The 21,903-nt window shown below is 46.6% G+C and overlaps 1 protein-coding gene across 2 annotated transcripts; it reads left to right on the forward strand.

Annotated features, from left to right (window-relative positions):
• The first annotated feature begins 1,932 nt into the window (after nucleotides 1–1,932).
• Nucleotides 1,933–21,154, forward strand: WSCD1 (WSC domain containing 1). Of its 2 annotated transcripts, none has more exons than XM_021533081.3 (9): nucleotides 1,933–2,043; nucleotides 8,251–8,943; nucleotides 11,710–11,824; nucleotides 12,280–12,464; nucleotides 15,093–15,214; nucleotides 17,206–17,371; nucleotides 17,869–18,033; nucleotides 18,697–18,897; nucleotides 19,931–21,154. In XM_021533081.3, exons 2-9 carry the CDS (start codon nucleotides 8,517–8,519, stop codon nucleotides 20,281–20,283), a joined length of 1,734 nt encoding a protein of 577 aa, XP_021388756.2. In that variant the 5' UTR covers nucleotides 1,933–2,043; nucleotides 8,251–8,516; the 3' UTR covers nucleotides 20,284–21,154. The 2 variants fall into 2 exon arrangements, with proteins under 2 accessions (XP_021388756.2, XP_021388759.2); XM_021533084.3 differs by lacking the exon at nucleotides 1,933–2,043 and adding an exon at nucleotides 2,100–2,317.
• Nucleotides 21,155–21,903: the final 749 nt, after the last annotated feature.

Here is a 21,903-nt window from a genome sequence, read left to right on the forward strand (position 1 = left end):
AGGAGTTTGGTACATTTACAGCATAGTTTTTTTCACTGAGAATGCTGACTGCATTTTCTGCCACTGTTTCACCTGGGCACAGTCCTGCAATTCTATTGATTTAGGCCCCAGCCCAACACATTTTGAAAATGTCATTACATTTAACATTTGATTAATTTAATTTCAGTAAAACTAAATTAATTTCTCAGTTTTACAGCCTTAAAGCTGTATACCCACATGAAGGTTGGATGGGTTGCAATCTAACAGATGCACAACTTCTTGGGGTTGAGAATAGATCTCCACCCATCAGCATAAAATTTGAATGTTACACTGCTAAGCCTCTGGGTTTTCCGTTAATCAGAATTCACCAAATCACTCTAGGATTGTATCCCTATCAGTCCATCAGGTGCCACAGGACACTCATTATGAGCAAAAGCACTTCAGTTGTTCATGTTGAACTGAACAACCAGGTTCCTCTTCTCCAATGTCATGTGGAGATGGGAAAGCCAAGTGTCATTTAAGTAGTGTCAGCATCCCATTGTGGGATTCAGACCCCATTCTTGGGGTGCACTCATGGTGATGCATGATGCACACACTTGCATCTCTCAAGTCCACGGGACTGGTCAGAGCATGAAGCAATGTGCAGCATATTGAGAGGAAATAATCAGTCCCCATGTGGCATCCCACTTCCCTCTTTCCTCCCACATCCAAGAAAACCCAAGTGCTGTCTTCTCACAGCCAGGCAGGTGTTGGGTCTGATGTTTCTGATCCACATTCTGTTTTGACTCCAAGAGATGGATCTCCACAGGTTTCATTAGATATGTGTAGACCATAGGGTATTTCAAAACTCTAGGCAGGGGTGCAGCCAGCCCCCATTTAAATGTGGATGCTTTAAGAATAATTATCAATTGCTCAATCTCCATGTGAAGCAGCAGCAGGATGGAGCTGGAGCATGCAGGGAAGGTGGCAGTGCAGGCAATCCTGAGGACACCAGCAACTGCCTTTCAGCTCTCACATTTATAAATAATTTATTTCCAGCCACCTGTGCCCAGAATAACAATTTTCTGCCCAAAATCTCCTAGCTGATGCTGGGAGGCTGTCAGGGACTTGCTTTCCCGGGACCCTCTCGACCTCTTGGGAAGGGGTCCGGGTCTCTAGAGGGGCAGCTCTGAAGGGATGTGCCCCTAGTGGGAAGAGGCACGAGAAACAAACACGGGAGCATCCGTTCAGCTGATCGCATTAGGGCTTCTCGCTGCTGCTGCTGCTGCCATTCAGCCCTCTGTCGATGCAGCCATCCGTGCCTTTGGACAAACACCCAGGCAGAGGGAATGGGTAGGTCTGGAAACGTCGGCAGCTGCAGAAGGCTGCAGAGCTCTGCTGAGAGGCAGCCTTAGAGGAGAGGCTGCTTCCCCGGGCAGGGGAGCGTTATGAAACACGAGCGCACTGGCTGTGCTTGAGGATTTTGGCAGCGCAGGCGGACGCCGCTTCCATCCTGCCTGTTGGAGGCCATGGAGCGGCTCCCTCCGGCCGGCTCCCGCAGGGCGCAGGACCCCGGCGCCCCGGCCCGGTGAGCCGCAGGGACCCGGAGAGCTGCAGGGACCCCGGAGAGCTGCAGGGACCCCGGAGAGCCGCAGGGACCCGGAGAGCTGCAGGGACCCCGGAGAGCCGCAGGGACCCGGAGAGCTGCAGGGACCCCGGAGAGCTGCAGGGACCCCGGAGAGCTGCAGGGACCCGGAGAGCCGCGGGGACCCGGAGAGCCGCAGGGACCCGGAGAGCTGCAGGGACCCGGAGAGCCGCGGGGACCCGGAGAGCTGCAGGGACCCGGAGAGCTGCAGGGACCCCGGAGAGCCGCAGGGACCCGGAGAGCCGCGGGGACCCCGGAGAGCCGCGGGGACCCGGAGAGCTGCAGGGACCCGGAGAGCTGCAGGGACCCGGAGAGCTGCAGGGACCCGGAGAGCCGCGGGGACCCGGAGAGCCGCGGGGACCCCGGAGAGCTGCAGGGACCCGGAGAGCTGCAGGGACCCGGAGAGCCGCAGGGACCCCTGGAGGGACACGGCGGCAGCGGTGAGCGGGGCGCGGACAAGAGCTGGGCGAGTTCCCGACAGGGCAGCGGGAGGGAGCGGAGCGCCGCAGAGCCGGGCACGGCACCGAGCGGGGCGCGCAGGATTACGGCTCTGCGCGCTGGAAGCGGGAGCCAGCAGAGGGATTAGTAGGGAAGGGCAGAGGGAGCAGGATTTATCAGCTTTTCAGAGATGCATTACGGCCTTTTGTAATATTTCACTGGATTGCACAGGACTTTGCCTGGCTACAACAGTGGTTCCTCAGCCACAGAAGAGAGGTGAGGTTTTTCCTCTTTTTCTTACACCGTTCAGTATCTGCCTCTGTGAGCCGTGTGCCAGCTGGCCTGGGCACGAGCAATAGCCAGACAACTTTTTCCAGGCTGAGGTATCAGCATTCATTGCAATCTCAATGACTATTTGTTTCACTAATTAATCCACAGCATCTAATTCAAGGGGTTTAGCGGCATTATTTACAAAGACTGCAGGTTGCTCTCGAGATGCCCTTCCCCAAGCATCCGTGGAACATTACACTTGAAAAGTCAGCAATGGATACTGCAAGTGTATGTGTGTGTGTCACAGGCTAGTGAGGCAGGCTGGAATGTTCAGCTTCTCCCATCAGTTTCTGGAGCATCACTGTGCTGAATAAATAGACTCTATCAATGTTTAGTAGGTGAATGTTGCAGGAATTCAGATATTGAGAGTTTATGAAAGACATTTCTAAAACACCTATGATTAAGTTACAGAGCTCTGTGTAATTTTAATTCTAGTAATTTCCTTGTACACAGGGAAAGATCTCATCTTGTCGACCCTGTGGGCTAAGGCAAACATAAATATATGGTACATTTGTTATAACATTCTTGTGCAAAACTTCAACTACAGACCACATAGGAGCTTCTGGAAACCATAGATAGAGCATTATTTGCTGGGTGGTTGATCGCTTAATACCTAAGAACATACATCATTCATGAATGTTTTATTGTTAATTAAATACTTTTGAGATACAGTAATAGTTTGCTGAAAGCTTTCAGTTTGTGAGAGAATGGTGACAACAGACTGTATGCTACCTCTTGAGCACATATCACTCTGTTTACAGAATGCACACACATGGAATTGGAAGCACATGTACCCCTGAAATGTGGGTATGCATGTGTCTGCACGCATCTGTTCCATACTGGCATGGAATTAGTCCTGCTGATTACTGCATTATGACTTGAGCTAGGTAAAAAGTGTGGGATTAATGGAGAAATACCACAGTGTGATCTCTGCTCAAGCTGTCCCTGAGCACTTTCCAAGTCAGCACTCTCACAATAAGCCTTGCTGGACCATCTGCCTCCCGCAGGCTCCCTTTGCATACCCCACCTCAAAATCACCAACAACATTATTGTCTGGATTTACACCTATGTATGCTAAAAAATTGGTCTTAAAAAGCTGAATATCTAGTGAAAGTGCCACTAGGAAAGGATTTGCACAAGTTAGTGCCAACTTCTCCAGCTTCAGGCTACAGCTCTGCTCTGTGGCATTGCCTTTGCCTTCCAAAGTTGAATTATCTGTCTCTCTAAAGCACCTCCTCTATTGGATAAAGAGGGTATAATATATTTAAATTTGTGTTACTTTCAACTTGATTTGACCAGTTAATGGACTATAGAGTTTTTCACCATCTTTCTGCTAACTCCACATAAAGATTTTTTTCTTGTTTGTCATAGTTTGGTGTTATTTAAAGGTTTTAACACAATCTCACCATCAAAGATAATTTTGCAATCTGATTACATCTTGTAGCAAGCCCACCTGTAGCAAGTCATGGTAAACTTGCTGGAGAGCCCTCTCAAGCTGCAAGACTTGTCACTACAGCATGTGGAGAAATTTGTGTGCTTCTACCTAATTTCCAGTTTGGTGGCAGACCTCCCTTGTTGGAGGGAGGGAGACATGTGGGGTCAGCACAGTCACGTCCTTTAGCAAGGAAAACTTTGTAAGTTGTAAGAAGTGCTTAAAGTTTCTCAGAATGATTGGAATAAGGGGAACTGCAAACAGTTGGGAGGGTCCCAACATCAAATCTGTGGCTTAAGAGTTTTACCTCCTATATGCATTCACACAATTTGATATTTGTCTTGACTTTCCAAAACACTGAGAAAAAGGCAGCATGTATCCAAGGAAAAGGCTGCAAGACAGAATCCTTCAGCTGAGGCCTGACTGCATTTGTCCTCAAAGAAAGCTGACAAAAGAAAGGAGAGACAGGGCAGAGGGATGGATTTTTCTAAAAATAGTAATCATAAGTCCAATTCCCTTCAGTTTACAACAAGAAACATTATCTTGCTTCCTTGCCAGCAACTCTGAATTTGCAAAATCCTTCTGGTCTTTAGACAAGGACCAACTCTTGATGACCTGCAGCTGTCAATGCAGCACTGACCTGAGCTTCTGTGTGGAGCACACATTAAGGGACAGTCCCCAGTTAAGCAACCCTTCACCTGCAAGTTTGGGGCTGTTTTTCAGTGTCTTCAGCCTTTACCAGCATTCATGGCATCACTGAAAATATTCAGTCTTCCCTTAAAAATTCTGTAAATGCTCCTTCCGCTAGGAGAGTAAAATTGCCAAGAACTTTATCATGTTACTTTTATTTTTCTCTACAAATACGTGAATGCAGCTGCCTAGTGTGATATCTAACTCCGTCAGATTTTGTGAGCTCCTTTTGGAAGCAAGGTACTGATCTGCTTTTCCTTATAGCAACTCTTTTGGTGGCAAGAGATCCTTTCCTGAAGTCCCAGCACCCTGTAGATCTGTGCTTCCACTCTCCATTCCCAAAGCTGATAATTTCCAGTGCTAATTCTTGCCCTTTTTTTCAGTGCAGTGTTAACCCTTTCATTGCCCTCTTCACCTAGAGGTCTCCTCTGCCATTTAACCATTCTCACTGCCCATCAATTATCCATCATTGTCTTTTCAATTGTAATTTTATGATTTTATTAACAACTTCAAATCCTTATGGTCCTAAGCCCCCTTTGGCTGTGAGAACTGATAAATAGGAATAAAGGCTTGTTTTCTTCCATTTCACTTCGTTCATTTTAGGTGAAACATGCATGAAAAAGACAAATGCCACATTTTCTATTACAGATACTAGTTCTTTCCTCCTTAGTCTTTCCTTTTAAATATCATAATCAGAAGTGATGCCCTTCAGCTCTTTTAGGCATACTTTGATGATATTGCAATATGCAGTTTATGGAAAAATCAAATTACAGTTTTTATTTCAGCAGCATTTTGCTATTTCCCCACTAAAAAGCAACATTTAATTTTTGAGTTGCACATTTGCAGCAGTGGTTGTGGGCGGAGAGTCTGCTTATTTATTTGGTTGGGTTTTACTACAATGTACTGTCATGGCAACTGCTCTAAGAGTGAGTGCATCTGGAGGTAATTCGTACACATCATGTCGAATGCAGCAAAATTACCTTGTACCATTTAAACTTTTTCAACCACTGGGCAAGGTTACCCCTTTGAGACTCCGGAGCAGCTTCTTCTTACTAAACAAACAAATACATAAACAAACTTGGCAGAGCACTAGGAGCAATGCCAAACATTTCTTGATGTTTGGATGCAGAGCCTGCTGCACAGTTAATTTAGGTCCAGTACCTTGGGTGTTTTCCCCAGTTCTGCTGATGCACAGCAAGCTTTCCATCCTGTTCATGTGGAGGCAGAATGTTGTGCCCAGCCCAGGTGCTGTTTGGGCAGGCATTGGCCAGACTAGTCTCCCTTGGCTCCAGGAGGCATTGCCATGTGCTGCCCAGGCAAGTGCCAGATCCTCTCATCCTGGCATTGACGTGGCCTCTAGCTGTTTCTTTTTTCATCACTACAAGTATGGAGAAACTATCAAAATCCACTGACCAATCACACAAGTGGCATTAAAAGGGACTAAATTGAGCCAGTGAGGCAGTTTCAAGCATAATATTCCTGGCCTTTGCTACATGGTCTTGATGGCTCTTTTCCAGCCAAGATGTGGGCACTGCTTGATGAGACAGAAAGCTCCAGCTATCCCAGCATGGCCTCTCCAACACCAGCAACACAGAGTCATCTGAGAACTTGGGCTTGAAGCATTTCTCTCGGTGAATAAACCAAAAGAACTGTGAAACCCTGAATTACAGCTGGGTAGAAATGACTGCAAATCTGATATATTTATCTAGTCTTATCTTTTTGCTGGGTGGGGGGGAAATCTTAAGCCTTTTGAAGTGCTGTGTGAGTGCAGACGTTGCCATCTCACCGCTGAGGGCTTGCAGCAGCTGCACTGGGCAGAGCTGCCTTGGGCTGAGAGAGCCTGGCCACCGAGGCCCCTGCCCTGCTGACCCAGCCTCACCTCGAGGCACTGCACGGAGCGTGGCCATCCCAGCCCCAATCTCAGGTGGCCGATACCTGCACACTGCTGCTTTCAGATCACACAGCCTCCACTGGGAACAGCTCAAGTTTACAGTAGCCCCATGGCAGGAACAACTAGTGAATCAAATCCCACCTATGCTCATAGACAATATTTCTTCAGATGAATTAGTGCAGTAACATCCTGCAGGATCTAATTATTGCTAATTTTCCATTCATTTGTCTCGATACATCTGACCCTTTTACTGCAATTCTTGAGCACTCACAACATTGATCAGAGATTTAACTCTAAGGGTCAGCTCTTTAGCTGGTGTAAATCAATGCATTTTCTTTGGCTTTGGAGCTGATCCGAAGGGAGGAGTGTAACTTCTGCTGCAGAGAGAGCAGTCAGAATTCACTGAAGATGCTATAGCCTGGCAGTGCTTCGCAACTGCTCATGCTCACCAGCCCTTGGAGAAAGAGTAGCAATCAGCACATTGAATACTTCTGGATATTACTCAGTCCTCTACAATTAAAATCAGCATACATGTGCTTTAAAAAATACCAGTAATAATACCAGTACCTAAATCAGGTCTTCAAGATCATCTGAATTGTATGATTCGAGACAGAGACTCCTGGCTTGTGACAGCCTCATTTAGGAATTGAAGATAAAAGGTCACACAAAAGGAATTCAGGCTCAACTGACAAAAGATTTAACTGAGCCTTAATTTACTTTTGTCCTAGAAGTTTTGGATCTTTGGTTTGGTTGCTATCTAAGACAGAAAGAATTTGCACAACCAAATGAAAAAGGGAATGGGTGGAGACTAAATTGGTAACATTTATTTAATAAAGCAGCATAAGTGAGCATCCACAAAACTTTCAATCAACAACTGAAACAAGAAACAGTGAGCAGATGTACGTTGCCAGGACTGTGGATTTCAGGAGTGTGCCCCAACTGCAAGCTAAGCAAAAGTCATATTTTCTTTTCTGGAAAACACTGCATCTTTTCTCAACACTTGCCTGGCTCCACAGAGAAAGGATAGACTGGGAAAACATGAATTTATGGGGAGATGCCAGCTTTTATTTGCCACGGGAGGTTAAAGGTTCCCTACAGTACAAAGGAGATTTTCTTGCCCAGACAATCCCATCGTGGTACATATCAGCAGAAGTAAAGCTGCAAAACTCAGCAATGATCAAGAGAGATCTGCTGAACTTGAGCTGAAATTTTTTCAAACATTCACTAGTTTTTCTCTATATGCATTCCCACATCAACAATTGGCAATATGAATCCAGTAAAAAAAAAAAGCAGGATCTCTGGTTTCTGTTAAAACAACACACACAGAACCCCCAAATATCCTTCCAACATAAAGTTCAATTTCTTTGTGCTGCACAGAGATTAATAATTATTATCTTATCTATTGTGAGTTGATGCAATTTCTTTTTTCCTCCCACACACCCACACTTCTGTTTCCTTCTGATCTTCATTTGTAGCTGAGCTACTGTTTAGCTGAAAGGAAGGAATTTGTTAATACCTCCCTAAAAAGATGCCTGTTCATGCAGTGACAAAGGATGGAGATGTTGGCTATTGATAAAAGAAAATAAAGAACTTATTTTCCAAACATCCGAAGAGAAATAACCTCATCATTAAGGTATTGCTTGTACATTCCAAGTTAAAAGAAAGAAAATAAAAAAGTCAGAAGATCTGAAACTCTCTTGAGCTCAATCATTCTCATTTGACTGTAGTTCTTAACATGCATAATTATAAACAACAGATGGAGAAATGCTCAGATAAAGCCAAAAGGGGTGGGTGGGGGAAAGTCACCCTGATGATGGATGTTTTCAATTTGGATGCGAACCAGCTTTAAACCCCTTGGTCTTTCAGGTTTCAGCATCGGCTGTTTGGCAGCTCGGCAGGGCACAATGAAGGCATCACCCCAGGAGCCCACGGAGCCCCTGAGTCAGCCAGGCGCCTGAGGCTGGCAGCAGTGCCACAGCAGACTGGTCTCTGCTGCAGCCAGCTGGGAAGAAGCTTTTCATCAGGAGAAGGAACCAAAGTGATGGGCTGAACTTATGGGAGGAATGAGTGTCTGGTCAGGCGAAGATTTGGAGGCCTGTTGGGAAGCGTGAAGGGCCAGTTTCAGTAAGGGCATGGCCAAAGCTTTCTTCAGGCTACAGAAGTTTCTCCGTCGGATCCAGTTTCTGCTCTTCTTCCTCACAGCAGCTTACCTGATGGCTGGCAGCCTCTTGCTACTGCAGCGGACCCGCTTGGTTCTCCAGCAAGGTTCGCGTGGGACCCCCACTAACCAGGCCCTGCCTGTGCTGGAGGAGATGAGCAGGGTTGGGATCATAGACCCCAGGGCCCTGCAGAACCCCCGCCCCGGCCCCAGGCTGCTGGTGGGCGTGGATGCACTGCAGGAGCCGGCCCTGGACCAGCGGCACAGCCCGCACTGGCTCACGTCTCGCAACTCGGAGCTCAGGCAGCTGAGGAGAAGGTGGTTTCACAGGTTCACCAGCGATCAGGAGCCCCTGCAGACAGCAGGATTGAAAGCAATGAAGCACACTGTTGAACACAAAGGTAAGGGACGGAGCCTGCCCATTCACACGCGTAGCCTGCACTTTGCTGACCTCAGGGAGACACAGGTGAGCATCACACGCTCCTGCAGGTCTGCCTTCCTCCCTGCTCATCACCACTTTCAAAACAGTTCTTAGGCATATGCCTAGGCCAAAGTACAAAGGATCCATGCTGGATGACTGCTGTGCCCTCACTGCAGCAGCAAAGTATTGATTTATAATCTTTGATGCTTTGCCTTTTAGAGGAACTAGTTTTTCTTGGAGATGTTTCACTGATAATAAAACGGGAATGGGATCTGGATGACTAGACACCACATTTCAGAACTGCTTTTTTAGTTTGTTGAATTAATTTGCCCAAAAAAAAGAGCACAAAATCCCATAAAATGGGTGCCACATCATGCTACTTACTGAGGGAATTGTCAGAAATGGGAATGAGAAGGTGATAGTGGTGGGAGATGAGTCATGCAGTGTGAGTCAGGAAAACTGAGCTGCTGGAGTTACCTGAAGCTCCAAGCTGGAGCTGCTCCACAGATCCTTCAGAGCACCCTGTTGGTGGCAGCTTTTGGTGGCAGGGGAGAGACTGAGAGCTGCTCAGCCAGGACCTTGCTGAGGTTCTAGCTACTGATGAGAGGAGCCAGAAGTACTATTTATTTGTACATCTCACCATATTGAACTGTAGATTAAAATATGCATCATTTGAATATCTGATTGAACATGAAGGGACATTATTAATAACAATATTGTCAACAAGCATTGGAATGCCTTTGAAGGTAATTAATTAAAACTTAACTACCTACGTAGAGCATGTTATCTTCTCCAATTCATTTATAGTAAACTTAGAGGCTTGTTATTTCATTATGGATCCCTTTCAACACCTAATGAACTCCTCCATGCTTTTAATGCTTAATGATGTTTCAGTGATGCCCTGTGGTTCCTGCTTAGTAGAGCAGCACTGCCTGACCATGGAGGCTGGGCTTGTGCACCCCTCATGGGTGTCATCCTAATAAGGCTGTGGTGGCTCCGAGGCAGTGCAGCTCTGTCCTCGGGGCTGCTAGCCAGCCCTTCAAAGGCTTCCCCAGGCAGACCCTTAACCCAAGCCACAAACAATGGCATATCCCCAGCCTATTGTGACCTCCCAGCTCACCTTGCCTCTCTCTGTCTCCACCCAGGAGCACGTGGCCTTTGCTGAGAAAATCGAAGTATTTTCTTTTCTCCAGGTCAGGCTATCTCACCTGCTGACATTGCAAGTGGCTCAGGGCAGGGACCACACTTTTCCTGACAGGGACACTGACAAATGCTGTTAGTACAACTGTGAGAGTTTTCTATTCTGATTGCTCCCAGTGGATGGAGTTTTGCAGTTTCCCATGCCTGGTTCTGCCATTGAACAGGATGCAGAGGTGACAGGGACTGTGTCACTGACATGACATGCTACTCTGAGACTGTGGCATCTCCGTGACTCATTCATGGGAGGATGTGAACGAGAAATTGCTGCCAGGCTGGTGGTGCCTTGGAGGGACACAGGGAGGAGGGCACAGGGTGCCTGGCCTGCCCAGGACTCCCCGTCAGGTTCTTCAGCATCCTCAGTTTTCTGCTGCTACAGGTTTGAGACAGAGTACCCAAATCAAAAGTTTCCAGTAAAATGTGGAGCATCTTTGCTGCAAGTGTGTGACTCCCACCTCTTTAATAGTGTGCTGGGGGTGTGTATTCACAGCTTGTGAATTTTCTAATTACACAGTAGCAAATTACCATGTGCAGGTCTTTGAATCTACAGTTGTGTTTGTAATATTTAAATGTTTGATTTATTATTCCTGGCTCCAAAATCCCTGGTGGAGCAACTCAAACTTCTGTTTTCTTGAGGATTAGTTTCCTAGTTTCTAATGTTTTCTAGTTTCATTTTTCACCATATATTCTTTTCTTGTCCACATTATTTAATGTGTGCTTATATTATTTAATTTCCCTGTCTTATCATCTCAATGTTGTTATTTCTAAAGTAAAATTTCCTTTTTTCCTTCATATTTTGATGATAAAATGTACTTATAGACATACAATTGCTGTATAATAGTAGGACTCCACATCGTCATCCCAATTGTATATTAAAAAATGGGCTGGATTTTTATAGTATTTTGTTCACGACAACAAAAATTAGGCTGAGCACTGAATGCAGTCTAAGAAACATTTATCTTTCTTATGCTAAGTAAAGCAAGACATATTTGAAGAGATTCCTTTACACCAGAGAGGAGATAGCTCAGTGTGATGGTTACATTGTGCTGCCTAGTTAAAAGTGAATTTATCTTTCCATTACAGCTTTAATGTAACTCTCTATATCCAAAGAAAATTGATTTTCTTAATATTTCTCTTGCACCATCTCATTATCAGCTAGAGATTTTAAAGAACACTTGGGAGAAATCCAAGAGGATTTCTGGAAATTTTTAGCATTTGAAGGCTACATTCTCCTGTACTTTAGAGAAGTGCAGTGTTTTGTCACCCAAAGGAGAGAGCTCAGCAGGCAGCAGCTGCATGCAGGAGCTGCACTCCTGGGTGGGTTGTGGTCTGCTGAAAGGAAGTTGTGGAAGGGAAAGTCTCACTTCCTTTTTGCCCATTTTCACAGGACAGTGGCACTGACCCCTTACCAAGATTCAGTAGCAATGGAGAGGTCTGCAGAGGGTGTGGGACCCCCAAACAGACTGGGACTTGACCAAAGGCAGCCCTGCTTGCAGTGTGAAGCACTTGATAAGCTGTGTTGCCTAACCCTGGTCTTGTATGCACACAGGCACCTACATGGGCTGCTTCACTCAGGATTCGAGGGAGAGGACACTGAAGGGAGCTGTCTTTTATGACTTAAGAAAAATGACAGTAGCTCACTGTCAAGAAGCTTGTGCTGAGAGGTGAGTGGTATTTTTTCACTGCAAGTTTTCTCTTTTTTGGCAATAAGTGGAACTGAATTTGAAATGGGAAAATCATTCCTATGTTAAACACGCAGCATCTATGAAAACAGTGATTATCTCATACCTTCAGGCACAGCATAGCTCTGCTGCACTGCTGTCTATTCTCTGTGGCACCATGGATACTTACATTATATCGTCTTTTGTCCTGGTCAAAAATGACTGGTTAAATAGTCTTTGTAAGATATCTATCTTTTGATAGATATTGGTCTCTAGCCCCTATCTTGTTGAGGGGCTGCCCCTGCTGAGGAGGCTGTGCTGTCTCCAGGACGGACTCAGCCCCAGAACAGGAGCATAGGCTGCATGCAGGGACATGGGGACAGGTTCGTCCCTTGCTCAGGTAAGCCTGGGGAGCAGACGGGCCCCTCTGTGACAGTGGCTGGTGTTTCTCCTCGCAGAGCTTACAGCTACGCGGGCCTGGCATATGGAGCAGAGTGCTACTGTGGGAACACGCTGCCAGCTGCTGCCGCCAAGGCCGAGGAGTGCAACAGCGAGTGCAAGGGGGAGAAGGGCTCTGTGTGCGGCGGGGTGAACCGGCTCTCGGTCTACAGCCTGGAGCAGCTGCGGCCAGCAGCCAGGCCACGTAAGTGTGCGTGTGACCGCACAGGGGAGGCCGCAGGGGAGAGATGGCACGGCCAGGCTGAGTACAGGGGCTGTCCCTGCTGCCTGTCTCACTCCGTTTGTCACCAGAGTTTGAGGCAGCAAAGGACAAAGGTGCCTGAAGGGCACAATGTCCATTTGCTGCTTGTCTGGTCCCTGGCTCCTCCCCAGAATATCACTGCTGCTCACCACCCCAGAGCGGGGACGTGTGCCTGGCACACTGCCTCGGGGCTGCCACCTACGAGGTTCCTGTCACCAGGGAGGAGACGCAACACAGCACAGAGTGACTGCAACAGAAGCAAAATTTCAGCTGAACAAAAACACTCCCTTTGGTAACTACTGAAGGGGTACAAACACAGGTGTGTTTAAGAAATAGCCTTGGAAGAGGTGCCCTGTAAGAGGAGGGCAGAAAATTACTCAGATCAAGGCCACCCTACGCTCAGATGATCCTAAACAAAATGAGTAATATGTGACTGCAGGGAATAAGTGGAGGTCAGAAAGAGCCACATCAATCCCTTTCCCGGGAGAAATGAGACTAGAGTTTTGTTTTTCCATGGAGTTCTGTTTCAGTGGGAGTTGGGAATTTTGTTCAATCTTTAGATAATCCATCGATACCCCATTGTTTAGTTAGCTTCTATGGGGGACTCAATGGATAAACCTTTAGGCAAACACAAAGCGCATACGAGATCTAAGCTGCTGATCAATCCTTGCAATTGGCAAGCTCACAAGACCTTATGGATGTTATTTGCTGAGAAGAAGCACCAAGATCTTAGGTTGTGTCATTATTGATGGTCCTTCATTTCTTCTTAAAGACAAGTCAAGGTTTGTACAATAATCCAACCAGCTAAATATAAATTATATATCAAAGGTACACAGACCTAAATTGCTACTGTCAGGCTGACAGACATGTTGGCAGGTTTCCCAGGACACGCATTGCTGTTTCAACCTCCAGTATGAAATATATATGCACATTCCTCAGGAAAAGACAGCATTTAATTTATTTTTTAAAGTATTAATGAATTACTCCTCAAATTAGTCTAGCCTGAAGCTAGAGTTGTAATTTTCTTGCCCTTAGAAATGCCTGATAGTTGTCTGTTTGAGGAATCCCCCAGACACAAACCACCTGAGAGGCCAAAAGAAGTATTAATCACAATGAACGAGTATGCTAGAAAGTAACTCAGAGATTGTAAAGGCCCCCATGATTTACGCTGTGTACTGTAGGGCACAGACCTCACATAAGTCTTTTATACAGAGCAGATTCAGTGACATCTCCACTTAAACCTTCCCAGACAGGGAAGGCTTGCTGTCTCCCCCCTGTCTCCCCTCCCTCTGCCCACCGTGGTTCCCCGGACACCCTGACTCCTGCCCCATGTCATGGTAAGGAAGCCCAGAGCGTGCAGCTGTGGCAGCCAGGGTGGCCAGGGTGGCTGTGGTGGCCAGGGTGGCTGTGCCTCAGGGTGTCCTTCCCCCAAAAAAAGTGGGCAGACCACACAGACCCGGATGTTTCCAGCATAATCCATGGCTGCATCCTGCTCCCTCCTGATGCCAGTGTAGGCAGGTTGAGCTTTCTTCCTGACCACTGAGAAACTCTAAACATGTTTGTAAACATTTTGTTTCAGAACTATATATCAGTGTGAGATTTAGTAGAATACCTTTCAAGAACATTCTGAGAAGTCCAAACACTCTTTTTATTCTTTGTTTCCATGCTCAAAGGGACCTGGTCCTAAGTAGACATCCTTTCAGCTTGGGTGGAGTTATTTTATTTTCACATCATCTGTGTCATCTCAGAGATCCAGCTCTGCTTCTAGTAAATGATCTGAATAGTTACAAGAACTAAATTTAAGCAGCTTCTCCTTAGATTGCTTTAGACTCTTGCTAGAGAGTCTGGCCTTTTCTGCCAAGAAATTCATGCAGAACCAATTGTTTTTTTTCATAACTGCACCACGTCTCTCCTGTCATTCAACTCACTTCCCACATCAGTTCTGGCAATGCCGTTTAAGGGAGCGACTGCAATAGTGCCAAGCTCTGTGGTGTTTCTGCAGAAGCAGGTGAAATCTGAGGCTGGTGCTGGAGACACAGTGGAAAGTGATCTCCCTGAGCAGTTGACAAAAGCCCGGTTTCGAGTCGGAAAGGCTGCAGCAAACTCTCTTGGCCCGAACGCGAGGGAGCAGAGGGGCAGATGAAGGGAAGGTGGGTCCGACGGCGACGACGGGGTTTTCAGGAGTCATTTACGTTCCTTTCCTTTTCTGATACAGAAGCTTGGTAGATTTTTATCAGGGCTTTTAACTCATTGAGGGGAAAGCAGGTCTTCAGAGGAAACCAGGACCTGCAAATAATAGCAATGCCCTCCGCTGGTGAAATTAAACTCGGTGCTGCAGCGCTGCTTCCCGTGGTTAGCACAAAGATAAAGGCATGTGCTCCTTTCAGTACCACACAATTTGCAACACGTTTTTTCTAGCGTATATTATAGTTTCTATTATTTCTGCAACCTTTATAATATGAAATTTATTTTATTATTTCTGGCTTCTGAACCTAATATTATTCTTTGTGAAAGACGCAGGATACTACGGACATCGTTTTCATAAGAGAAATCTATTTCATATCCCCGCAGGGAGGAATGTTATCTATCGAGGATGTTTTAGAGCTCCAGAAAATTTAACAGACACCTTTCCAGCCTCATTGATACAGCCCAATTTGACGGTGGAGATGTGCTCTGAATTTTGCTCCAAGAAAGTAAGAACAGTTCTCATTTCACATCCTTTCTTTTATTGTTATTTTAATTTCTAATCTACTGAGGGAAGGGCAGAGATTAGTGCCTTAGAGCTTTGAATTTACAAATGAGTTTCTAAAGGACAAAACTCATCAGAGTAAATACCCAGTGATGCATCTGGTCCAACTGCTGGAGTGGGAATGGTGGGAGGGAAAGTCATCGGAGTGGTGCCACCAGACATGATACACAGGCAAGCTGCTCTAAGTAATGAGTATCGACCGAGAGGAGATCGATACCTTTTCCGTGCCACATTCCAATCAAGCCCTGAGCCACATCTGCCCCCGGGGGAGGTGGCTGCAGCTCATGGAGAGACATGCTGCCAGAGGGCGGATGTGGGCTGGCAGCATCCGAAAAAAAAGCTCTAGTGCCCTCCGAGGGAGCCAGTTCCACTCAAGGAGCCGTGCACAGGCCACGGGCAGGGCACCCTCTGCTTTAGTGGCTGTTGGTTCCCTTCCCTTCCTCCCCACTGTAATGGGGCTGGTTTTTTCTACACAGGGTTCACTAAATGGTCCAGTTTTGCCTGCAGCCACATTTAGCCTCATGCACCAAACTCAACGTTCAATTACTTTTTGCAACATCACAAAACTGATTAAAACTATTAGTTGGCTGATTACAATGCTTTGACCAGGACCCATGGCCTCAGTGCAATCTCCTCTCCCATGGAATAAGCAAATGGCCTCAGGTTGCACCAGGGGAGGGCTAGATTGGATATTAGAAAAAAGTTGAGATTTCTCATGCAAAACCCACTCCAGGTTTCTCTCTTTCCTCACTCATGTGCTGCCCAAGCCATGGGAAGGTTGTGCAGGTAAGGGTCAGCCTGCCCTGGGGACAGACACTGCACCACTGGCACCCTGCACTGACCGCCTTCTGAAGGTGCAGGAGTACAGAGGAGCAGTTATTTTGTTGCCTCACAGAACCTCCAGCCTTACGGAAAAGTTCATCACTTGCAGAGGCCACTTGGCATAAGGTACAAGGAACACTTTTATTCTAGGCTGTTTCAGTGCAGGGACATTTACTAATTTCTCAATCTGAGAAACACTGCTTCATTGTAAAGGAAAATATTCTGTTTGCAGGCAAACCTAGAACTCTTTCGCCCTTGGATCAAATCTGTAAATAGCTTTTGACAATGTCATATCTCATTCGCTAGGTAAATGTTGGCTGTTGGGCACACACAGCACACGAGTTGCATTCCACTCCTTATCAGAGGATGAATGCATGGGAAAGAGCAAGAGATAAGCTGCTCAGCGGTCCTGTCACATGCTCCCAGACTCCAAAAGACTTTTAAAAGGCAAAAAGTGTTGATATGGAATAGATGGACTGGAACATTCTGTGCTTCTGCACTCAAATACTGCCTGAGCTTCCTTCAGCCTTCTGCCTGCCCACACAGCCCTGTGCCACCAAGAGAGCACACAGGACTCTAAGGCAACCCAAATCTTTCTGTTAAACCTGAAAGTAGAAAACCTGAACTTTAGGGTCAGTAAGCAACTGAAAATTTCTTTGGCAAATATTTAGCACATTTGCCTCAAACTTGTTTTAATATTTACCACTATTAGCCCAGCAGCTGGGGTTTGGTACACCACCACTACACAGCTTTGCAACCTGTTACCCTTCCCTGGTAAGTTTGGTACACCAAAACCTGAATTACTCTGCATCAAATCAATTAAAAAACACTTCTTACAGACAATAATTTCCTTAAGAATTTATTCCTTTCAAATAAAACTAACTTCCTCATGATTGCACACCTTAGTAGGCTTCCTATCTAGAAGCAAGGTGAATTTCAAAATTTACAAATATGAAGACAGTAATAGGAAAGTAGCATGAGCTTTAGAATGACAATGCTTTGATCCTGACAGTGGCCTTGTGAAGACTTATTTTCTTTGCATGGCAGCATCATTCCCTGCAGGCTGTTGATGCCATGGCATTTACACACGGATCTATTTTCCCCCTTTTGCAGGAGTTCCCGTTGGCAGTGATCCGAGGGCAGGAATGCTACTGTGGATACCCCACCAGGCACTTCTCGCTGCGCGAGGGCACGGATGGGCGGCGCTGCAGCGGGACCCACAACGTCAGCAGCGCTGCTGGGGGACAGTACTGCCTGGTCTATCAGACACCTGTGCAAGGTACAAGCTCCAGCCTCACTGTGCCAGGGCCACCGCTGCTGGAAACAGCCCCTCTGCCCCTTCTGCAGTGGGTAAAAGTGATCTCATTTACAGCAGTCTGAGCCACAATAGTGGGTATCACCATACGGGCAAGAGTTTAGCAAACAGTCTTTCTCTAAATTCCCCTCTTGCAATCATGCTCATCAAGATGCATCTTTCCATTCTCTCATTACACAACACCTTTTAAGACAACTTGCTAGTAAGTACAATGGCTTGTTGCAGCTTTATCAAAAAAGCATTGCCTTACACAAAACCAGCAGAAACCTCTTTGAGGATAATCTCTTTGGCCTCATACAGCTGAATTAATTTTAGGAAGTAGCTGACTCATAACCAGACCAAATTCATACCCTATATTACTTAGAGAGAGAAGGAGGAAGTAATAAACTGTAATCAAGAGCTGTGTGTGTAATTATTAAAAAGCCACAATACTAACAATGAAGTATCTTCTCTCCCCACAGACACCCGCTGCACAGACAGGAAATTCTTAACCACTAAATCCAAAGTGTTTGTTGCTTTGTCAAGCTTTCCTGGAGCTGGGAATACGTGGGCACGCCATCTGATAGAGCATGCCACAGGATACTACACAGGAAGTTATTACTTTGATGGAGCCCTCTACAACAAAGGTATCGGAGCCCAAGAGACGGGACACAGGCAGCCCTTCCATAGCACAGAGCTTTGCTTATTGCCCTGTCATCTTTCTGCTTGAGCCAGCAGTGGCTGTTGCTGTGAGCATGATGGTACAATTTAAACACGCCTGGCCCGAGCAGCCTCCAGCAGTGCAGATGGCAGCAGGGACAGCTCCAGCAGCACGCTGCTCTGACAGGTAGCTGCCAACAGACCAACAGCCAGGCTCTCCACTTGTAAATGGGCACACTGCCTGCACTGGTGCCCTGTGCACACACTGCTCCCACCTGACAGGCTGGTCCAAAAGACCAGTCACCTAAACACAGTGGGTAAGACCCTTCAGCAAACATGTAGGTTAAATTTTCAAACATTACTAATTATTCTGGGAGAACTGTATCCTGAGGCAGCAGAAATTCAGCAAGTACCAAGCACTGGCCCTGTGAAAAGCTGCCTCATTGCAGTGTTGGGGCTGAGGATGCCTCCCCCAGCAGAGGGATAGCCTGGCTGCTAGCATGTGCCCAATGTGGTGGCTGGGGCTCCAGCCACGGTTTAGCTGACTGGCACAGTCACACCAGCTTTACACCACTAGGGAATGATTTAGTGGGAAAAGGCACAGACATATAATCAGGCAAAGTAGCCAACAATCCTGTCTTGTAAAACAGGTTTCAAAGGAGAAAAAGATCACTGGAGAAGTAGAAGGACCATCTGTGTGAAAACACATGAAAGTGGCAAGACAGAGATCGAAATGTTCGACTCGGCGATCCTGTTGATAAGGAACCCATACAAGTCACTGATGGCAGAATTCAACAGAAAATACGCTGGGCATCTGGGCTATGCCACTGACCACAACTGGAAGAGCAAAGGTGAGCATTACCCCAACACAGGCAGGTTTGAAACCCATCTCCTCAGTGTGCTGGGAAGGGAGGACACACTAGGACCTGAGTGAGTGTTGCTATCAAATTCAGTGGGACTTGAGTCCTGCCACAGCTGAGATCAATCCCAAAACCTCTGACACTTGCACAGTGGAAGCAGTGTGGTCTTGCTGTACATCCACCCCCAGAGGGGAGGGGAGTGCAGCACCATTGCCACGGGCACGCAGAAGCATCACTGCACTGCTGGGCATAGAAAACATGCCCATGTACAGTATTCGGGTGCACAGCCCATTTGCCAGGCTGAGGTGAAGAAAATTTGCCCCTACAGCATGTAACGATGAGAAATCTAACTTTAGATTTGGAGGATCCAATGGAACATGACATTTCATGATGGGTATTTTAGAGTGTTGCACAGGTGCTACTGCACTGCAGAAAAATAAGGATAACAGCAATAAGTGGACCTGTAATTCAGTGTGCACTGAACACATGAGAAGGCTTCAGAACCTGCCTGCCACACTTCCCATGTTTGACTGGCAACTGGCTTGTGACTGCAATTTCCCCACTGGATACACTGCTGCTTTCAGACTCTGCAGCAAAAAAGCCATTTGGCTTCCATTTCTCCTTGTACATATTTTAGGCATTATAGCTGTGGCTTGGCAGGGGGCTGGGGGAAAAGGTGTCCTGTGTCACAGCACATGTCTTTCCCAAGCTGATGTATCACCTTTCATCATTCACAACTCAAGACCTATTAATCAAAAACTGACAAAATAGCCCCCAGAAAAAAAGAAAAAGTCTGCTGGGAATGGCTTTTCCATACTGCAAACTGCGAATTGTTATATTTCAGCTACAAATGCTCTTAGTCCAGCCCAAAAGCTTTCACTAGGACTGTCTTGACTTCAGGAAATTAAATGATCAAAGAGAGCAAATAGAGATCAAGGTATCATTAATGTCTAAAGCAAAGGAAAATTGCTGACATGCAGCATGGCTAACACTGTCTCATTTTCCTGGTTTCCTGGTCATCCAGAGTGGCCGGATTTTGTGAACAGCTATGCCTCCTGGTGGGCCTCCCATGTCCTGGAGTGGCTGAAGTATGGGAAGCGCCTGCTCATTGTCCATTATGAGGAGCTGAAGCAGAGCCTCATCCCCAAGCTGAAGGAAATGGTGGAGTTTCTGAATGTGACAGTGACAGAGGACCGTCTGCTCTGTGTGGAGAACAACAGGGACGGGAATTTCAAGCGGTCTGGTGCTAAGCAAAAGAATTTTGAGCCATTCACCCAGGAAATGAAAAATCTTATCAACAGATACATCCTGACAGTGGATGAAGCCCTAAGGGGAAGAAATTTCTCAGGGCTGCCCAGGGAATATGTGCCAAGATGATAGGCTGGTATCGCACTGCTGTGGTTAAAAATGAAGTTGGTTGTTTTTTTTTTCTTAAAAAAACAGAAAAAAAGCCAAAAAAAAAAAAAAAAGCAAAACTCAAACAAGCAAGAAGAAAAAAAAAGAAAAGAAAAAAAAAAAAAAAGAAGACCAGACCTCTTTAGCGGTTACGGCAAAGGTACTTGTGAAGGCTGCTGAGCAGTGCAGCAGTTGGGAATGCCTGGGTTTTGTCAGCCCCAAACCTGGCTCCAGAGGCATGGAGGAGACCCTGGAGGGGTGGCAGAGAAGGGAGTGCCACCTGTGCTAGGGGCTTGACACAGGTTTCTGCACCTTAATGTCTTCATCTGGAGAGTCACGGTGGGTCTAGGGGGACACCAGGGCCAAATGTCACCACGGTCAGTGCTCTTGGTTCTAGAAATGGTCAGCTGGGAAGACCTGGAGAATAGGGGCAAAGGGGGTGAACCCCAGTCCTTCTGGCCCCAGCAGGGGTAGGATCACACCTCCTACCTCATCCCTGAAATCCCTGGAGGAACTCCAAGGCAGTCCAACCTGGAAAACCACAGCTAGTCAGAGCTGCCCTCTGGAGCCCCTCCAGCAGCCATACAGGTTTGATTTTTAACTCCTGCAGTCACCTTGGGGTTTGTTTGATCCTGCAGGGGGTCCTTGTGCAGTGGGGAGAGAACATGGGCACCCAGGATGGCAGGGCAGCTGTCCCCATGATCCTGAGCCACTGGGCAGCTTGGAGGGGATTAATCCCTGTGGCCAAAGGGGCTGCCCTGCTGCAAGATGCTTCTGTTCATGTGAAGTAAAGGATTTCTTAAAACTTTGAGTGAAAATACTAATTTTAATAAAACAAGTTTATATAAAGGGAGATTAACTTCCTCTGCTTGTGTATCATTGGTGCTTTGAAAACAATACAGGACATGGAGTGATATGGTATGATAAAATATAATTTCCTCCCATGAACCACAGTGAAGAGACCTTTCCAGGTCCGTTCTACACCGGTGGGGTGGGTTAGAATCAAACTGCATTATCTGGAGCAGTTGCTGCAGTTACACAGTGACTGGATTATGAGCGCTTATGCCGAAGGCAAAACAGATGATCACAGCCCTTGGATTTTTAGATATGTCAGAAGCTGCATTAACCTATAATACTTCTGAAATAAATCACTTAGTACCACCCTAGCAAAATTATATAGCTCATTTCATAGGAAAAAATTCAAGTCACAATGAATGAAAAACACAGAGAGGGAAGTGATTTAAAGGCAACACCTTGCTAATGACAAGAACATTTCTTTGACGAGTAAGGTTGTAAAGGAGTGGTCTGCAGTACAACTGCATCTTTCATGAAGCATCAAATATGCTGGAAAATAAACCAAATCTTCCATGCTGACCTGCCCTATTACAATGATATTCTGGAAAATTTTCCAAGACACACAAACATGCACGTGTGTGGTTGCGTGGGCAGCTGGCCCACATCCCCCACGCAGGGACCAGGAGGTTTGTCCCTGCCTGGAGTCTCCTGGAGCCTCTGCACTGCCTTCAGGGGCACAGGGCTGGGAGCCCACCCTGCAGCAGGGAGGGCAGAGCTGGGGCAGCACCCACCACCCCAGGGGATGGG

The sequence above is a fragment of the Lonchura striata genome, chromosome 20, assembly GCF_046129695.1.
Source record: "Lonchura striata isolate bLonStr1 chromosome 20, bLonStr1.mat, whole genome shotgun sequence".
Classification (NCBI taxonomy): Eukaryota; Metazoa; Chordata; class Aves; order Passeriformes; family Estrildidae; genus Lonchura; species Lonchura striata.